The following is a 21147-nucleotide window of genomic DNA, read 5'->3' on the forward strand; positions in this document are numbered from 1 at the left end:
TTTCCTTTGGGACATAAGAGACATCTATACTATTACTATATATATATATATATATATATATATATATATATATATATATTTTATGGGGGGGGAGGGCACAGGCTGATTTTCTTTTTTTTATTTTACATTTTGCAACAAAAATTATCACTCCTGATTGGTCAATTGGATAGCGCATGAATCAGGAGCATGCATGAGACTGAAGGATGGGTGTAATAGGAATGTCATTTTTTTAGCAAATATCTGACACCTAATTAGACAGGCTCCTAATATTTACAGGTCTAATTATGACAGCTGTTAAGTGCAGGAACAGGTTTATTACATTAATAATTTTAATTTAATGCAAGGGAATCTTGGTGAAAAATTCAGTGTGATTGCTATTAATTTAGGGATGGCTGCATGTAGGAGTCCTAATTATTGAATGTCGGTACTACTCATTTAAATTTGGTGATGGTTGGGGGAGTCATAGAGGAATCACTCACTTGCAAGTTAGGGATGACCATCGTGGGTTAATTATCTACGGTCACCATCGATGGCCCATTGAAGGTGTGAAACCATCTGTAAGGGAACCATCGATGGTATCACCCACCAATGGTCACCCCTGCTTTACTGTTCAGTGGGCTGCGGGCCGATCAGAGCCTGAGGCAGCATAACCCCAACACTAGAGGTTGTTATCCGGATACATGGGATGTGGTCATGTGTCTGGAGGGGGATGTATCTGTGTCAATGATGGGGCGTGATCTCAACCCTGGGAGTGTGGCAAGCACTGAAAAGCACTAAGCTGCCACAATTCTGCTACTAGCCCCCTCCTGTAAAGATAACCACTGAAAGGTCCACCATCAATGGTGTCATCTGTGTTTTACATTGACGGTAGGAAACCATCGATGATCATCGCCATCGCTGTGCAGGCAGTGGCTGTAACACAGGGGAAGGCAGGACACGTGGGCAACAGATCAAATGGGGAAGGGGGCAGGGCTCACTTACACAACGCAGCACCAGTAATTTGTTTTTAAAATACATTGCCGCCCTGTCTATCGATGATGGAGAACTATCAGATTTCCGCCATCAATGGCAAAACCATTGACTATTGGTGGCTAACCATAGATGATCAATGGCCATCCCTTCCCTTCTGTAACTGCCACGCAACCGAGTGGTAGGTTGTGCTGTACCCGTTACTAACCATGCTGCTATGCTGTAATGGACGGACATACCTTCCCTATCACCCAGCAGCCAGGACAATAAAGCCCTGATCGTCACAGCACTACAGAACCTTCAAATAGCGACTGGCCTACTGCAGAGCCTTCAAACAGCGATCGTGCCGCCGCGGAGCCTTCAAATGGTGACTGTTCTACTGCAGAGCCTTCAAATAGTGACCGTGCCGCCGCGGAGCCTTCAAATAGCGACTGTCCTACTGCAGAGCCTTCAAATAGTGACCGTCCCGCCGCGGAGCCTTCAAATAGCGACTGGCCTACTGCAGAGCCTTCAAATAGTGACTATGCCACAAAAATCGGTGCAACTGGGAGGTATGGCTTCTGGTGGCGCGCCAACCATACACAAACCCACTGCCTGGTAACACGCTGCCCTTTACTATTGGTAGGTTCCACCTGGTGGTGCAGGACATGCCCCAGGGCAGCAGTGGGGTGACATACATACCCCCTGGGCAGGACACGCCCCCCTCAGGGCGCACCATCTATCTGAGACGACAAGTAGGCCAGTACGACATAAATATAGCAGTATACAGGGTGTCATGAGGGCGGGATGATGAATAGATGGGAGATGTCAGGGGTAACCTACCGCTGCGGGCTAGGATGGGGAAGATCTCCCATCTGCCGTGCTATGCCCAAACCTCCCACACAGCAACAGGGGAGGGCTCGTACCGTATAACGCTTAAAACCCGCTCGGCGAGCAGCGCCAGGGCCCGCAGACCACTGCAGTCTCCCAGTACACGCTGTATAGCGGTCTGACGGGTGGGAGGTGGGCGCGATGCCGCCCAGATACACACACCCGCAGATACGGGAGCATCTGGCCGCCTGTGCGGCTCGGGAACACAGCAGCTGCAAACATGAGAGAATTACACCGGTGACCTACCAGCCTGGGCGCCGCCATGTCCAGCAACAGCCACGTGATCCGCACGGAACCTCTGATTGGTGTGACGCTCAAAGGATGGTGTACCGTAGGACGCATAATAGCGACGCAGTTGTGTCTGACGGTGACGGGTCAGTGATCGTGTCAGTGCTACGGGATTGGGGTGTGTTGTTTCTGTTAGTACTAGTAATACTGGGGGCAGGCGTTGTGTCTCCGGTCTGGATCATAGCATAGACCGTAACTAGGTTGACAGTCACTAGGTCGACCACTATTGGTAGACAGTGACTATGTCGACACCTGAAATAGGTCAACATGGTCACTAGGTCGACGTGAACAAAGTCGACATGGAAAAGGGTCAACATGAGTTTTTAAAGTTTTTTTGTGTTGTTTACTTTGTAAAGTGACCGGGAACCCCAATTAGTGCACCGTGTTCACTGGCATGACTCACTACCGTACCCAATTGTAGTCCACATGGATCGTAAAGTATGAAAAAGCAAAAGAAATGAAAAAAAAATGTGAAAAACTCATGTTGACCTTTTTCCATGTCGACCTAATGCATGTTGACTAATAGTGGTCGACCTAATGAGTGTCGACCTAAGTACTGTTGACCTAAGGACTAGAAACCCAGCTAATACATAATAAAACAATTGATGGGCAACCTGATACACTTCTGGAACCCTCTAATCTTCCAAAGGGACGCACATTACCCTTATTATTGGTGATAAATGAAAACACTACATTGGGGGTAATTCAGTTGTGTGCTACGCCGACTGCGCACGTACCAGCCAGTTACTGTAATGCTGACATCACACGTTTTGCCTTTCATCTCTATGGGGCGCGAGGGAAAACTTGCGATGCTGGCGGTGGCAAAGGGGCCATTAGGGAATGGGACATTGCATCAATGCCGGGAAGCTGAATTCTCACCATTGAATTAAAGACCCCCTATCCGTAATAACATTAGTCGCCATTTTAAACTAGTGTTACACGCATCTGACCATAAAGCAGGATGGAGATGGGAGTTGCAGGTGAAGGACCGGCTGTTACCTATCACTACTATATAGTGATATTGGCAGTGGCGTAACTAGAAATTTTTCTCCCCCAAGCCCAAAAAATTATTCGGCGCCCCCTCCCCCCCCCCCCCCCCCCCCATAATTGGCAGCAGTAAAGGAGCAAATATGCGCGCGCCGGCAAAAAAAAGGGTGTGGCTTCGTTGAAATGGGCGTGGCATCACATAAAGGGGCGTGGTATTGCAGGAAAAGACTAACTTATACCCCAGTTTTGCAACCTGCACGCCCAGACGTTGGCCACCACAGGAAAGAAAAATAATCCTGATTCATGCCCCTTACATTATTTGTCATTTTTCCTCCTTATAGTAATGCCCAGTATACATTATGCCACATACTGCAATGGCCCTTATACATTATGCCACACACAATAATGCACATGACACAATATGCACACACTGTAATGCCCCCGACACATTATGCCACACACCGTAATGCCTGTTTACACATTATGCCACACACCGTAATGCCTGTGACACATTATGACAGGAATCGCAATGCCCGTTATACATTATGCTACACACTGCAATGCCCCTGATACATTATAGCACATACAATGTCTGTGACACATTATGACACACACCGCAATGACCCTGAGACATTATACCACATACCACAATGATCGTGATATAGTATACAACACACCGTAATGCCTGACACATTATGACACACACCGCAATGTCCGTGATACATTATGCCACACACCGTAATGCCCATTACACATTAAGTTCTACAGTAAGGCTTCTAATTACTTTTAAATTACCTGCTCGTTGCCAGGGGTTTCATGCTCTTGGTTCCATGCACGGTGCCAGGGATTTTCATGCTCAGGGTGTCATGCTCGTTGCCAGGGGTTTCATGCACTGGGTGTCATGCTCGTTGCTAGGGGGTAGTGCTTGTTGGTAGGGCCGTGCTCCCAGTGCCACATATGCCCCCAGTGCCAGGTATATGCCCCCAGTGCCAGATATTCCCCCACAGTGCCACATAAGCCCCCTCAGTGCCTGCTCCCCCAGTGCCAGATATTCCCCCACAGTGCCAGGTATATACCCCCAGTGCCAGATATTCCCTCACAGTGTCACATAAGCCCCCTCAGTGCCTGCTCCCCCCAGTGCCAGGTATATGCCCCCAGTGCCAGATATTCCTCCACACAGTGCCAGGTATATGCCCCCAGTGCCAGATATTCCCCCACAGTGCCGCCAGGTACATGCCCTCAGTTCCAGATATTCCCCCACAGTGCCTGCTCCCCTATTCCCCCCCCCCCCCGCTCCTTTGTGTTGGAGGGACACGGAGGGCACAGCGCGTGCCTCTCCCGTGTCCTTCCTGGCTCTCCTGCGGGTCTAATAAAGGACGTGCCGGTTCGTGAGCCAATCAGAGCTCACGAACGGCACTTCCTTTATTAGACCGGCCGTAGAGCCAGGAGGGACACTGGAGAGGCGCGCGCGGTGCCCTCCGTGTCCCTCCAACAGAGCAGCGGAGGGAAGGAGACCGCAGATTGACATGCGGACACTCGTCCGCATGTCAATCTGTTCTAAGTCAGTGGCGCCCCCGCAGCCCCTCGCCCCCAAGCCACCGCAAGGACTGCGGGGGCAGTAGTTACGCCACTGGATATTGGGGTAGAATCAGTTCCCTCAGAGAGGGGAGTATAGGATTACTATGATGATTCAATTACCTTGGGTTAGGAATATATGGTAGTATTGGGGGGAGATGTATTTTCCTGGTACAGATTGTGCCGGTATTCCTCTTCCGGGATCGGTATGAAATACCTCCAATCAAAATCCCGATGGTCGAAATCCCAACAGCAATTGACCGACGGTCAAAATCCTGACAAGGTCAAAATCCCGACATGGACAAAATACCGATATTTAAAATACCGACAAGGTCAAAATACCGACATGTAAAATGCCAACATGTAAAATACCAATATGCGGTTTACATTGTTTTGTGTGTGTATGTCGACATGGACACCATATAAGTGTACCGCTGCGCTCGCCATGCTTCGGGCACGGTGCCTTGCTGCGCTCGGCACACTATTATATTCCCCCTCCAGGTCCACTGGGATGGTAAAGTATGAACAAGTCGGTTTCAATGAAAAAACCATGAAAAACTCATGTCGGTATTTTGACCTGTCAGTATTTAGACCTTGTCTGTATTATAAATGTCGGCATTTTGTCCATGTCGGGATTTTGATTGGAGGTACATTGACTGCATCCCCCTCTTCCTGCTTAGTCTCTTTACAGAGGCGAAGCAGGGAGCGGTAGCGACGAGATGTATTAACATTTCAGATGCTGGAGTGGGGGAGTGAAAACTCCTCCCTCCGGCAATCCATGTCACAGCCCATAGCACATCAGCTTAATGCTGTGTCTCTCCTCCCTGCTGGTTCCACTGGGCTTGCGCAAGAAAAAAAATACAGTGGCTGCGAATGGGGCAACGACACCTGCAGCTGTCGAAATAGATAGCTGCAGGTGTCAGAACGGTCACGACCACTGACCGCTCATACATGGGCTGGAACATAGGCGCACTATCTTGTAGCTATCATTTAGCACACATCTCCGCAGTAACCATCGGTTGCATTGTTCGCAGCCATACGCCATCTGAATAAGACTAAGCTTACTCAGAGTGACCGCCGAAACTCCTCAGCTGGGTCCAGGAAATCTGCATCAGAAATCAGAAAACAAAGAACCTGCCCATGGCACGCCTACAAAACGGTCCACGTTGCCGCCCCCATCCTGCCCCTAAATAGAGGCTTGGGGGCACTGCATTCGATTTGGCAGTGAATCAGGACCAATGATACCAGTGTGGTTCATTTTCCGCTGAGTTTGATATATAGTGATACTGTAACTAGGTGGGACTTAGGGGTATACTTACTCCAACGGGAGCCCGCCCTGGCAAAGTAGCGATAAAGTGATTTATATCACGGTCATTTTACTGTCAGATCTGTGAAACACTGTTCATGACTGTCACCTTAATAAATAGACCTCTAAGTCACTTTAGAGAAGGAAAATGTATTAATATTATGGGGTGAGCGAGATTGTTACCTCATTTAGGGTGTATGTAATGCTACTAAAAGCAAGATGAATTTACCTCACGGGACAGAGTAGTACACTAACCCAGTGGTTCTCAAACTCGGTCCTCAGGACCCCACACAGTGCATGTTTTGCAGATAACCCAGCAAGTGCACAGGTGTATTAATTACTCACTGACACATTTTAAAAGGTCCACAGGTGGAGCTAATTATTACACTTGTGATTCTGTGAGGAGACCTGCAAAACATGCACTGTGTGGGGTCCTGAGGACCGAGTTTGAGAACCTGTGCACTAATTATATGGAGTGGCAGGCTTTTTGCTTTAATACAGGACCCAGAGGCCTGATGTGTCGTCTAACATTAGTGATAATTTATAACAGGAAGTGTGTTATTCATTATACGACAAAACTTTTCCAATAATACCCTGAAACAATGGTGTTGAAATTATTATAGAAATTATGACAGGAGGGGGGCAATACACAATACTTACTAAATAAATGTATATAGGTTACTTCAGAACAGTGTAGATATCATACTAGAGGAACCTTGGGAGCCGGGTATACAGTGCTACCTGCAAGGTTTTTTTGTTAGCGTACATAAAATTCAAAACACAAATTTTAATCAAAGATGTTTAATTAAATAAAAAACAAAATTTAATAGCCCCTGATCTAACAAACCTACTGAATGTTTATAGAAGTAATTTTCTGTAAAATAATTTAACTTCAAGGAATATAAAAGTAAAAAAAAAAAAAACACGACATACAATCAACTTCCTGTGGGAAAGTGGCACATACCCCAGATTACACACTGTTGTAAGAAAAGCATTTGGTGAATGCAGCACGATAGGAAAATAATACAGTAGGGGGTAAATTTACTAAAGCTTCTAAGGGGTAAATTTACTAAGATGGGAGGAGTTCTATTTAAGATGCGATGTTGCCCATAGCCACCAATCAGAATCCAGGTAATATCTTCTAGAAGGTGCTAGATAAATGAGAAGTAGAATCTGATTGGTTGCTATGGGCAACATCCCATCTTAAATAGAACTCCCATCTTAGTAAACTTACCCCTAAAAGTGAAAAGAAGTGATGTTGCCCTTAGTAAACAAGGAGAATCTCTCTATCATTTCCTAGGATGCAAAAAATAAATTATAGAGAGAACCTCATTGGTTGCTGTGGGCAACATCACTTCTTAGAAGCTTTAGTAAATGTACCACTAGCTGCAGTGACAGAAAGCCATTGTTGTAGACCCCCTCCCCTTGCTATTCCTGTAGTTCCTTTTTTCATCTTCCAGCAAGGGGATGTAATAGAGTCCGAGATCGCCAGACGTGCCGGTTGCTGGCCGATCTCGGACTATTTTTTAAAGGGGCAATCACTTACAAGGCAAAACCACGCCTTGTAAGTGTTTGCTCCTTTAAAAAACCTCCAAGATCGGCCAGCATCTCAGACGCCATTACATCCCGCTGCATATGTTTAAAAAATTCAACTCAAACATAAAAAAATAGTTTTTCTTCAAAAGTGCCTATACAGTCTAATTTTGTTCTTTCATAGAAATGTGTCCCTGACCTTCTTACTTCATGTTTGTTGCAATTTTTTATATTCATATAGTAAGTGCAATGGATTTCTTTTAAAATTAGAAAAACACTAAAAAAACTCTTCTTTGGCTAAAACTAGCATTATTGCATAGTCTCTTTACATTTTAAATGTAAAACGTTTGTAGAAAGGTTTCCAGTGGACGTTGACTCTTCTTCCTGCTTCGTGTTTATAGAGATTGGAACACGAGTTATGGTGCCAGCCGGGCAGAGTGTAGCCAATCACCAATTTTAATGGCGATTTCCTGAAGACAAAAAATTAATTGTTAGAATATTTGTGTAGATTGCTCTTTCGGTTACAAAACATAAGGGCTGATGCAGAGATGTATGTGCGCCTGTTAGCAGTGTGTGTTTTTCTGCCTTTTCGCACTGCGCATGCTACAGGTCTGTGCGCACGCAAATGTGGGCCAAGCAAAGCCATACCCATTTTACGTGCACCTCCAGTTATGACGGGTATCCGGTATTTAGGTCGACAACGCTTAGGTCGACATGCATTAGGTCGACACAAGAAACGGTCAACATGAGTTTGTCACTTTTGCGTACTTTTTTGTTCGTGCACGTACTGCGGGAGCGCAAATGTCCGATGTCAGTTCAACTCAGCCTGATGCTGTCAATGTATAAATCTATAACTGTAGTGGTTTGGTCCTAATTGGATTCTTTTCTGACCTCTCGAGCTTTCCGCAGAGACGCAGGATCCGTTGGGCGAGAAGGACCCATGTTTGCACAGTGGGCAGTGCCGTTGATAAAGATGGCGATTTCAGAGTGAGACTGATTCTTCAAAACACTGAGTGCGTGCCAGGGATCCACATCACCTGCAGGCGAGAGGTACAATTGGCATTAGTCTACAGAAGGAAGATGGTGAAATAGTGTGTATTCCAAACCATGTAAAAAGCCATGTATCCAATTTCTTTAAGATTTTTTAATTTCTCTGGGTATATATATAATGCAAGTTTGATTACAGTTATTTTAGCTTTGTAACCCACTGATTAACAGAGGCCAAACCCACCAGAAACCTGCCAAGAAAACACACGTTAGAATAGAATATTACTGAATATCATTGCACATTTAGGTATATTCAATTAAAGACGGATCCATTCCGACATGTATTTGTCGGAATGGATCCAACAACCCATATTCAATCCCATCTAAAATTCGACTTTTTCAAGTCGAATTTAGATGGGACCCAGAGGAGGAGAGGGGGAGGCGAGACGCGGGGGGGCAGCCGGCGGGCATACAGGGAAGATCAGCGCTACAGTAGTGCTACAGCAGGATGTCACTCAGCCGCCCGACCTCACGGCAGCTTCCACCTGGCTCCAGCAGCGTGCTGGAGCCGGGTGGAAGCTGCTGTGTAGCCGGGCGGATGAGTGACATCCAGCTGCAGCGCTACTGTAGCGCTGATCTCCCTGTATGCCAGCCGGCTGTCCCCCCGTCTCCCTGCGGCTTTCCCCCGTCGCCTCCTCCGGGTCCGCATCTCAGTCCGACATCATTTTGATGTCGGACGGAGATTGTCGAAAAGAGGGCCAAAACCGGTCAGATTTGGCCACGTTTTCGACATCAACACGTGGATCGGCAGCTATTCCACCGATCCACGTGCTTTTCGACAAGTCGAATTTATCGACTTGTCGAAAAATTTAGCAAAATATTGAATAGGTCGAATCAGGATTCGACCTTAAAAAGTCGAAAACTGCCGTCTTTTCGACAGACGGCAGTTTTCGACTTCAATTGAATATACCCCAATGTTTTAGACTATGAAAAGAAACCCCAGATTTATCAAGTAGAGATTTTGAAAAGTGCTGGAAAACCTGGCCAAAAAAACACTAGGCTCAAATAGGTGTGGCCTGCTGAAACAGCAGGAGAACAGAATGACTTTGACAGGCAAGACTGATTGACAAGAATATCATCCAATGGGTTTTGGAGGATTTTGAGGTCTCTCACTAGACATGACTGGATTTATTTTATTTTTTTTAACAGAAATACACAAATAGAAACATTAGAATATAAAAACACAAACACACAACCACACCACACTCACATACAAAATAACCCCACACAGACTATATGGAAAATTCACCTCATATAGACAATATACAGAAAAAGAAATTACAACTTAAAAAATAAATAAACAAAAACTCCCCACTAATTACAATTAGCAATCACTTTATATCTTTCTCCTTCTCCACTTAAACACCTCATAAACACTCAAAGTGAAAATAGACAGATGTCAACAGCATGGTGCTCTGTATAAGATATAGGGCAGTATTCAACTGAAGTCGGAACTGCTGTCTAGTCGGACAGACAGCAGTTTCCGACATTTTTAGGCTGAATCACGATTCGACCTATTCAATGGAGTTGCCGTTTTTCTGACTTGTCAGCAATTCCGACTTGTCGGAAAACATGTGGATTTGTGGATTAGCCGCGGATCCACATGTTTTGTAGAATTTGCAGTCAAATCAGACAGGTTTTAGTCCCATTTTCGACAATGTCAATCTGACTTTGAAAAAAAGTCGGATTGACATTGTCGAAAACGGGCAAAATCAGTCGGATTTGCCCGCAAATTGAATACTGCATTGTCGAATACTCTCCGTTGGAGAGGATCCGACATGCATTGAATACTGCCCATAGAGTAACACCAAGAAAGGATTATGAATAATGGGGGTAATTCTGAGTTGATCGCAGCAGCAATTTTGTTAGCAGTTGGGCAAAACCGTGTGCAGTGCAGGGGGGACAGATATAACATTTGCAGAGAGAGTTAGATTTAGGTGGGTTATTTTGTTTCTGTGCAGGGTAAATACTGGCTGCTTTATTTTTACACTGCAATTTAGATTTCAGTTTGAACACACCCCACCCAAATCTAACTCTCTCTGCACATGGTATATCTGTCCCCCCTGCAGTGCACATGGTTTTGCCCAACTGCTAACAAAATTGCTGCTGCGATCAACTCAGAATTAGGCCCAATAGCTTCTAATCCACAGTGTTCTCAGTAGAAACCACCGACATATAGAACAAGCCACGGCGGGTCCTCCTTTCTAAACCAACTCTGATTTACCGTGGATTATGTGTAGACATCAAAACCGACATTTGAATGAAAACTGCAGTGAATCAGCAGTGGTTTGCGGTCGGTTCTAAATGATACCAATCCATCATTTTGTAAATTTAGCCCATAGTTACCAATGGGAGAGTCTACTTGTGATGTAATTTACAAAACATATGGGATGTATGTGCATCATTTCATATATTTGTTGCCCTTGTACAGGGGCGCAACTACAATGGGTGCAGGGGCCGCAGCCTCTATGGGACCAGAAGGTGAGGGAGGCTTGGCCATGCTAGGTCACCTTTGTTCCCAAGGCCACCCCTATGTCCCCACTCTGCTCTCAAAGTCTCAGCCAGCACATGCCCCAAACTGCACATGCTCAGACGTACCCCCTCCCCCCTCTTTGCTGTTTTGAGAAAAGATCAATAGGCTCAGATGGCTACCATGCCATCGCCACTATGAGTCTCAGCAATGCACTGCTCCGCCCCTACCCTTGTATAGGACAAAAACTGTTCAGCTTTGTTGGTTACAGTTACTTCAAACAAGCAGTTATGTGTTGTATCCAAGGGCAACAGAAATAAACAGTATTGTCTGAATGATATAAAGGCTGGTGAAAACCAGTAAGATGAAACGGGAATGCACAGTGTGCAAACAACATATTAGCTTTATCTGACAGTGGAAAACTCAGTGGAAAACTCCTTTAAGCAAGGAATAAACGTTTGAGACATTTTCTCTCAAACCTGTAACCATCCTAGTTTTGTTCAGCAAGATGCTGCTTTAAAAGAAAATGCACCACGTATTATTTAAAAAAATCAAAGACAATTTCCAGTATAAAGTCTCTTTAAAAACATATGTTGTAAGAACTGTACCATTAAGGGGTATATTCAATTGAAGTCGAAAGCTGGCGTCTGTCGAAAATACGCCAGTTTTTTCGACTTTTTTAGGTCGGAAGATGTTCCGACCTATTCAATATAACCCCAAATTTTTCGACAAGGCGGAATAGCTGCCAATCCACGTGCTTGTGTCAAAAACGGGGCCACCTTTTCGCCCATCTCAGTTCGACTTTAAAAAAAGTCGAAGTGAGATGGGGAGAGCCGAGGCGGGGATGGGGAGAGCAGAGGCGGGGATGGGTGGGCAGCGCCGGAGATTGTGTCACAAAGCCGACGCTCACAGCAGCGTCCACCCGGCTCCAGCAAGCGAGACCTCGCTTGTTGGAGCCGGGTGGACGCTGCCGTGAGCGGCGGCTGTGATGCAGGGAGGGACGGGGAGAGGCAGACAGACTGAGGGGGGAGACGAGGGAAAGCCACGGGCAGACGGGGGAGAGCAGCGCTACAGCAGCGACTAAAAGGCCTCTGCTGTAGTGCTCCTCTCCCCCGTCTGCCCGCGGCTCTCCCCCGTCTTCCCACCCGCATCTCAATTCGACTTTTTTAAAAGTCGAATTGAGATGTCATTGAATAGCCCAGGTCGGATCCATTCCGACAAATGAATGTCGGAATGGATCTGACTTCAATTGAATATACCCCCAAGTAGTACATTCATACAAATTTACTGTTATTATGTATTCATTAATATATATGGGGATTTAGTACCATTAACAAATATTATCCTGCTGGATTTGGGATGATCAGCTCCATAAAATTCATTAGTGAATTGGACGGACTGACTGACGGACATGGCAGGGATCTGGAAGACTTGTGAGCAGAGGTCCAGCTGGGAGTTCAGAGATATGAGAGGGGAGAACGGACAAGAGCTGTCCTCACAGGTCTGATCTGTGGAATGGAGGGAATATAATCGGAGATTAATGAAATACAGTATAATTATATATATACACACACATACATACATACATACATACACACACACACACACACACACACACACACACAGTTCTATGGCACTTACAGTACCCAAATTCTGTACAAGTTTGGTAATACCACTGCCGTTCCCCAACCCCCACCGGGCTCAGCTCAGTATTTCTCAAGTCTGACAATGTTTTCTCATGCGAGTTCTCCACACACTTCAGGCCTATGAAATTCATGTACATCTGAAAAATACAAATACATTGTTTTTATTTATTTAATTTTAACCAAATAGTTTTGATGCAGAAACAAGTCCCGTGCGCACATTCATAAACTCAATACAAAAACAGTAATTCAACATATTTCAGTATACATGCTCAAAGGGGCTGATTCAGACGGAATGACGATGATGTACGCAGGAGAGTGATTGTTTTGCCCCTGTGCATGCGTCAGTATCGCACTGTACAGGTGCGGTGAAGGTCTGCGAAAAAGGTCACAGTGAGGCTTTATTCGCAAAGTGATTGGCAGCCAGGCACCATTTGTGGGCGGTAACGAGTGGGAGGTTTACTAAAATGTAGGAGTGTCGCAACCAGTTTTGGTTCGTCTATCCTATATCCAGTCAAAAAGGCCCCATTATCTCCGTTCCATCAGCTAGTGGACATCTCAACACAAATCCCATCGGTGGCGACATTTGCATCATTTCGCACAGCAGCTACATATGGGATCGCTGCTGCAAAGGCATTATGCATACTTCTTTTTGTGCAATAAAAAAGGGTAAAGTGTAAATATTAATTGGGATGGGGGTATAAAATAAAAAAATCTGGGATGGGCGGGTTGGAGTGGGGTATATTATATGTATTTAAAAAAATATTAAAATCCTAGCAATCTAGTAGAAATAGTGTATTAATAAATAATTAAGTAATTAAATGAAGCAGTATTGAATCGCATCACATGATATACTCGTGACCAGACTCTTGTGAACTCTCTGCAAGAGCTTGCATCCCAATTTTGATTACATTTGTCTCCTTTAAAACTAATGAGTGATTTTCTGCTATTGTAAACTGTAATCTATTCCTGACTGCAGTCATTGGCGGTGGTAAGGATCACTTCCGGTATTTTCCCATCATGCTTTTAGCCGCCCGAATAACATGGAACGGGAGTTTGTTAGAATTTCTTCTAAGAGTGATTGGTGTAACCAACAGGACTGCCAACAGACTGAAGGGATATCTAGCCTACAATAGGTCTTCTAGTGGTAGAAATCTCAGAATCTTAGGGCCTGTCCGTTAAATATGAGAGAAATCTCTTGTTTGGGAACAATCTCTCCAAAACGAGAGTAGATGATGGATATATTTTAGGACTTTATTTCATGTCAAAAAACAGCAATTTTTATAGGCAAAACTGGTTTATTTTGTCAACTACAACAAAATAAATTGCAGCTTTAAATCCTTTGGCAACGTTGATGAAAAATTAGCACTTTGGCAAACCTGTTATATTAACGGCCTGCCCTCCCCTCCCAAGTGGGTATGCAATTAGAGCCGTTTCTTTCGCCATATTCAATAGCAGGGCTGTTTTTGCCTAGGCAAATAATTCAGCAGGAACATGTAGATTGTCGAACCCACATGTTTTCTCACCTGCGCTGGAGAAAACACTGGCCTTTTTACCAGTTTTGAGGCATTTTTCGCCAATGCCTTTTCACAAAAAAAATAAGAATTTACTTACCGATAATTCTATTTCTCGTAGTCCGTAGTGGATGCTGGGGACTCCGTCAGGACCATGGGGATTAGCGGCTCCGCAGGAGACAGGGCACAAAAGTAAAAGCTTTAGGATCAGGTGGTGTGCACTGGCTCCTCCCCCTATGACCCTCCTCCAAGCCTCAGTTAGGATACTGTGCCCGGACGAGCGTACACAATAAGGAAGGATTTTGAATCCCGGGTAAGACTCACACCAGCCACACCAATCACACTGTACAACCTGTGATCTGAACCCAGTTAACAGCATGATAACAGCGGAGCCTCTGAAAAGATGGCTCACAACAATAATAACCCGATTTTTGTAACAATAACTATGTACAAGTATTGCAGACAATCCGCACTTGGGATGGGCGCCCAGCATCCACTACGGACTACGAGAAATAGAATTATCGGTAAGTAAATTCTTATTTTCTCTGACGTCCTAAGTGGATGCTGGGGACTCCGTCAGGACCATGGGGATTATACCAAAGCTCCCAAACGGGCGGGAGAGTGCGGATGACTCTGCAGCACCGAATGAGAGAACTCCCGGTCCTCCTCAGTCAGGGTGTGCCCCTGACCAAGTAGCTGCTCGGCAAAGTTGTAAAGCCGAGACCCCTCGGGCAGCCGCCCAAGATGAGCCCACCTTCCTTGTGGAATGGGCATTTACATATTTTGGCTGTGGCAGGCCTGCCACAGCATGTGCAAGCTGAATTGTACTACACATCCAACTAGCAATCGTCTGCTTAGAATCAAGAGCACCCAGTTTATTGGGTGCATACAGGATAACAGCAAGTCAGTTTTCCTGACTCCAGCCGTCCTGGAAACCTATATTTTCAGGGCCCTGACAACATCTAGCAACTTGGAGTCCTCCAAGTCCCTAGTAGCCGCAGGTACCACAATAAGCTGGTTCAGGTGAAACACTGACACCACCTTAGGGAGAAACTGGGGACGAGTCCGCAGCTCTTCCCTGTCCGAATGGACAATCAGATATGGGCTTTTGTGAGACAAAGCCACCAATTCTGACACTCGCCTGGCCGAGGCCAGGGCCAACAGCATGGTCACTTTCCATGTGAGATATTTCAAATCCACAGATTTGAGCGGTTTAAACCAATGTGATTTGAGGAATCCCAGAACTACGTTGAGATCCCACAGTGCCACTGGAGGCACAAAAGGGGGTTGTATATGCAGTACTCCCTTGACAAACTTCTGGACTTCAGGAACTGAAGCCAATTCTTTCTGGAAGAAAATCGACAGGGCCGAAATTTGAACCTTAATGGACCCCAATTTGAGGCCCATAGACACTCCTGTTTGCAGGAAATGCAGGAATCGACCGAGTTGAAATTTCTTCGTGGAGCCTTCCTGGCCTCACACCACGCAACATATTTTCGCCACATGTGGTGATAATGTTGTGCGGTCACCTCCTTCCTGGCTTTGACCAGGGTAGGAATGACCTCTTCCGGAATGCCTTTTTCCCTTAGGATCCGGCGTTCAACCGCCATGCCGTCAAACGCAGCCGCGGTAAGTCTTGGAACAGCCATGGTACTTGCTGAAGCAAGTCCCTTCTTAGCGGCAGAGGCCATGAGTCCTCTGTGAGCATCTCTTGAAGTTCCAGGTACCAAGTCCTTCTTGGCCAATCCGGAGCCACGAGTATAGTTCTTACTCCTCTACGTCTTATAATTCTCAGTACCTTGGGTATGAGAAGCAGAGGAGGGAACACATACACTGACTGGTACACCCACGGTGTTACCAGAACGTCCACAGCTATTGCCTGAGGGTCTCTTGACCTGGCGCAATACCTGTCCAGTTTTTTGTTCAGGCGGGACGCCATCATGTCCACCTTTGGTCTTTCCCAATGGTTCACAATCATGTGGAAGACTTCCCGATGAAATCCCCACTCTCCCGGGCGTCGGAATGAACACTGCTGACAGTGCTATCACCTGATTTTCCGCCCAGCGAAGAATCCTTGCAGTTTCTGCTATTGCCCTTCTGCTTCTTGTGCCGCCCTGTCTGTTTACGTGGGCGACTGCCGTGATGTTGTCCCACTGGATCAATACCGGCTGACCTTGAAGCAGAGGTCTTGCTAAGCTTAGAGCATTGTAACTTGCCCTTAGCTCCAGTATATTTATGTGGAGAGAATTCTCCAGACTTGATCACACTCCCTGGAAATTTTTTTTTTTTTTTTTTCCTTGTGTGACTGCTCCCCAGCCTCTCAGGCTGGCATCCCTGGTCACCAGGACCCTTCCTGAATGCCGAATCTGCGGCCCATTAGTAGATGAGTACTTTGCAGCCACCGCAGAAGAAACACCCTTGTCCTTGGAGACAGGGTTATCCGCTGATGCATCTGAAGATGCGATCCGGACCATTTTTCCAGCAGATCCCACTGAAAAGTTCTTGCGTGAAAACTGCCAAATGGAATCGCTTCGTAAGAAGCCACCATTTTCCCCAGGACCCTTGTGCAATGATGCACTGACACTTTTCCTGGTTTTAGGAGGTTCCTGACTAGCTCGGATAACTCCCTGGCTTTCTTCTCCGGGAGAAACACCCTTTTCTGGACTGTGTCCAGAATCATCCCTAGGAACAGCCGATGTGTCGTCGGAAACAACTGCGGTTTTGGAATATTTAGAATCCACCCGTGCTGTCGTAGAACTACTTGAGATAGTGCTACTCCGACCTCCAACTGTTCTCTGGACCTTGCTCTTATCAGGAGGTCGTCCATTTTCTTTGAAGAAGAATCATCATTTCGGCCATTATCTTGGTAAAGACCCTGGGTGCCGTGGACAATCCAAACGGCAGCGTCTGAAACTGATAGTGACAGTTCTGTACCACGAACCTGAGGTACCCTTGGTGAGAAGGGCAAATTGGGACATGGAGGTAAGTATCCCTGATGTCCCGGGACACCCTATAGTCCCCTTCTTCCTGGTTCGCTATCACTGCTCTGAGTGACTCCATCTTGATTTGAACCTTTGTAAGTGTTCAAATATTTCAGATTTAGAATAGGTCTCACCGAGCCTTCTGGCTTCAGTACCACAACATAGTGTGGAATAATACCCCTTTCCTTGTTGTAGGAGGGGTACTTTGATTATCACCTGCTGGGAATACAGCTTGTGAATTGTTTCCAATACTGCCTCCCTGTCGGAGGGAGACGTTGGTAAAGCAGACTTCAGGAACCTGCGAGGGGGAAACGTCTCGACTTTCCAATCTGTACCCCTGGGATCCTACTTGTAGGATCCAGGGGTCCTGTACGGCCCCAGCGTCATGCTGAGAAACTTGGCAGAAGCGGTGGAGGCTTCTGTTCCTGGGAATGGGCTGCCTGCTGCAGTCTTCTTCCCTTTCCTCTATCCCTGGGCAGATATGACTCTTATGGGGACGAAAGGACTGAGGCTGAAAAGACGGTGTCTTTTTCTGCAGAGATGTGACTTAGGGTAAAAACGGTGGATTTTCCAGCAGTTGCCGTGGCCACCAGGTCCGATGGACCGACCCCAAATAACTCCTCCCCTTTATACGGCAATACTTCTTTGTGCCGTTTGGAATCTGCATCACCTGACCACTGTCGTGTCCATAAACATCTTCTGGCAGATATGGACATCGCACTTACTCTTGATGCCAGAGTGCAAATATCCCTCTGTGCATCTCGTATATATAGAAATGCATCCTTTAAATGCTCTATAGTCAATAAAATACTGTCCCTGTCAAGGGTATCAATATTTTTAGTCAGGGAATCCGACCAAGCCACCCCAGCGCTGCACATCCAGGCTGAGGCGATCGCTGGTCGCAGTATAACACCAGTATGTGTGTATATACTTCTTAGGATAATTTCCAGCCTCCTATCAGTTGGCTCCTTGAGGACGGCCCTATCCGGAGACGGTACCGCCACTTGTTTTTATAAGCGTGTGAGCGCCTTATCCACCCTAAGGGGTGTTTGCCAACGCGCCCTAACTTCTGGCGGGAAAGGGTATACCGCCAATAATTTTCTATCGGGGGAAACCCACGCATCATCACACACTTCATTTAATTTATCTGATTCAGGAAAAACTACAGGTAGTTTTTTCACACCCCACATAATACCCTTTTTTGTGGTACTTGTAGTATCAGAAATATGTAACACCTCCTTCATTGCCCTTAACAAGTAACGTGTGGCCCTAAAGGAAAATACGTTTGTTTCTTCACCGTCGACACTGAAATCAGTGTCCGTGTCTGTGTCGACCGACTGAGGTAAATGGGCGTTTTAAAGCCCCTGACGGTGTTTGAGACGCCTGGACAGGTACTATTTTTTTGCCGGCCGTCTCTGTTGACATTATCACGTAATTCCTTGAATAAGCCATCCATTCCGGTGTCGACTCCCTAGAGAGTGACATCACCATTACAGGCAATTGCTCCGCCTCCTCACCAACATCGTCCTCATACATGTCGACACACACGTACCGACACACAGCACACACACAGGGAATGCTCTGATAGAGGACAGGACCCCACTAGCCCTTTGGGGAGACAGAGGGAGAGTTTGCCAGCACACACCAAAAACGCTATAATTATACAGGGACAACCTTTATATAAGTGTTTTTCCCTTATAGCATTTTAATATATATAGTCATATCGCCAAATAAGTGCCCCCCCTCTCTGTTTTAACCCTGTTTCTGTAGTGCAGTGCAGGGGAGAGCCTGGGAGCCTTCCCACCAGCATTTCTGTGAGGGAAAATGGCGCTGTGTGCTGAGGAGAATAGGCCCCGCCCCCTTTTCGGCGGGCTTCTTCTCCCGTTTTTCTGAGACCTGGCAGGGGTTAAATACATCCATATAGCCCCCAGGGGCTATATGTGATGTATTTTTAGCCAGAATAAGGTACTATCATTGCTGCCCAGGGCGCCCCCCCCAGCGCCCTGCACCCTCAGTGACCGCTGCTATGAAGTGTGCTGACAACAATGGCGCACAGCTGCAGTGCTGTGCGCTACCTTATGAAGACTGAAAAGTCTTCTGCCGCCGGTTTCTGGACCTCTTCACTTTTCGGCATCTGCAAGGGGGTCGGCGGCGCGGCTCCGGGACGAACCCCAGGGTGAGACCTGTGTTCCGACTCCCTCTGGAGCTATTGGTGTCCAGTAGCCTAAGAAGCCAATCCATCCTGCACGCAGGTGAGTTCACTTCTCTCCCCTAAGTCCCTCGATGCAGTGAGCCTGTTGCCAGCAGGACTCACTGAAAATAAAAAACCTAACAAAACTTTTACTCTAAGCAGCTCTTTAGGAGAGCCACCTAGATTGCACCCTTCTCGGCCGGGCACAAAAATCTAACTGAGGCTTGGAGGAGGGTCATAGGGGGAGGAGCCAGTGCACACCACCTGATCCTAAAGCTTTTACTTTTGTGCCCTGTCTCCTGCGGAGCCGCTAATCCCCATGGTCCTGACGGAGTCCCCAGCATCCACTTAGGACGTCAGAGAAAAGTGAAAACGCATTGGCGAAAATTTTCCTAAAAAAATGGGTGAGAACTGCCTCAATTGAATAGGCAAGGGGGCGAAATGAATAGCTCCCAGATTACTGGAGCTAATTGCATATCCCCTTATGTCTAACAATAATAAAGAGCATCAACTACATCATATGCCAGCCAAAGGCTTTTTCTCTGGTTTCTGGAATACAGTAGAGTGCGGATTGTCCCATATGCTGATGTAGCTATATTTATTTACCCTGTACTTGTCATATATTGTCGTCAACTGTAAGTTGCTGTTTTACTGTTTTCATTATTTGTTTATGTACTCTGTAATTGGGCACTGCTGAACCCTTGTGGCGCCATATAAATAAAGGATAATAATAATAATAATAATAATAATAATAATACTACTGTACGAGTCATAGAGGGATGCATATGAAGTAAGCTCATAACACCTATGGCCTGATTGTTAGGTGGGAGTAGAGCAAAAAAGAGCAAGTAACTGTACACCTGGACAAGGCATATTGCAATGCAAGGAGGTGCAAATACATTTATTCATATTTTTTTTTGCATGCAGGGTAAATACTGGCTGCTTTTGCATGTAGCCCACAAATACTGGGTGGCTTTGTTTTTACACTGCAATTTAGAATGGAGGTTGGACACGGCCCACTAAATCTAAATTTCTCTGCACATTTCAAATATGCCCCACCTGCAGTGCAGCATGGATTTGCCAAGATGCCCACTTATTACACTGTTTTGCTTTACTCCCACGCCAGAATCAAGCGCTTAATACTCAGGGGTGAATCCAATAGGCGGCAGGATTTTTTTTTTTTAAAGCACGCAGCGTGGTGTTTTTCCTGCATCCTCTGGGTTTTGCTATTCAATTGCAACTATTTTTTTTAAAATTGGTATTGCGGGTATTGGGAGCATGCATACCCACGGTAATACAAAAGTGGGCGCGAGGTCCGCAAGGTTTTTAATCTCGCTAAACTTCACGCCCAATTGAATTCCCTCCTTAGTGTCCATATTGACAAGGAAAACTTAATAACTGGCTTATATTTTTTTTTTTAAATCAGTCTTCCTGAAATAGAGCCTGGGGCTAGGGTAGAGACTAGGAAGAATCTCTAGCCTTGTCTGCTTTAATTTAAATCCATGAGAGGGTGCCTGGGGTATAAATGTATACACTTAGCATTACCGCAGAACATAATACCCTAGTAGACTGTCCTTCATATATTAATAACTTGGTTGCTTAAATAATCATACCTTCCAACATTCCAAAACATGAGATAGGGACTGTGTAGGCGTGTGGCCTGTTAAACACATCCCACACTAGGCCACGGCCCCTTGAGTATGACGTTTTTGGAGTCACGCCCCCATTTTCATGTCATGCTGGGAGCAAGCCTATCGCTCCAGCAGCTGCTGG

General features: G+C 46.0%; 2 protein-coding genes across 6 annotated transcripts in view; both read right to left on the minus strand.

Annotated features, from left to right (window-relative positions):
- The window catches only part of LOC134949339 (distal membrane-arm assembly complex protein 2-like), a 108839-nt gene extending 106650 nt beyond the window's left edge, over nt 1-2189 (minus strand). For 4 of the 5 annotated variants that reach the window (XR_010183144.1, XR_010183143.1, XM_063937841.1 and 1 more), the window contains exon 1: nt 2086-2189. Coding sequence is in view for 2 of the 5 variants with exons in the window: in XM_063937841.1 (XP_063793911.1) it covers nt 2086-2181 (96 nt within the window). In the remaining 3 variants the exon portion in view is untranslated. Of the gene's footprint in view, nt 1-1791; nt 1897-2085 lie in introns of those variants that run through there. The other variant, XM_063937844.1, reaches the window with a different exon arrangement.
- A 4591-nt stretch (nt 2190-6780) lies between these two features.
- The window catches only part of PRSS16 (serine protease 16), a 44667-nt gene continuing 30300 nt past the window's right edge, over nt 6781-21147 (minus strand). The window contains exons 9-12 of the mRNA XM_063937850.1: nt 12687-12828; nt 12374-12553; nt 8420-8565; nt 6781-7998 (exon numbers count right to left, since the gene is read on the minus strand). Coding sequence (XP_063793920.1) covers nt 7945-7998; nt 8420-8565; nt 12374-12553; nt 12687-12828 — 522 coding nt within the window. The 3' untranslated portion in view covers nt 6781-7944. The remainder of the gene's footprint in view (nt 7999-8419; nt 8566-12373; nt 12554-12686; nt 12829-21147) is intronic.

This window comes from Pseudophryne corroboree, chromosome 8 (genome assembly GCF_028390025.1).
Source record: "Pseudophryne corroboree isolate aPseCor3 chromosome 8, aPseCor3.hap2, whole genome shotgun sequence".
Lineage (NCBI taxonomy): Eukaryota > Metazoa > Chordata > Amphibia > Anura > Myobatrachidae > Pseudophryne > Pseudophryne corroboree.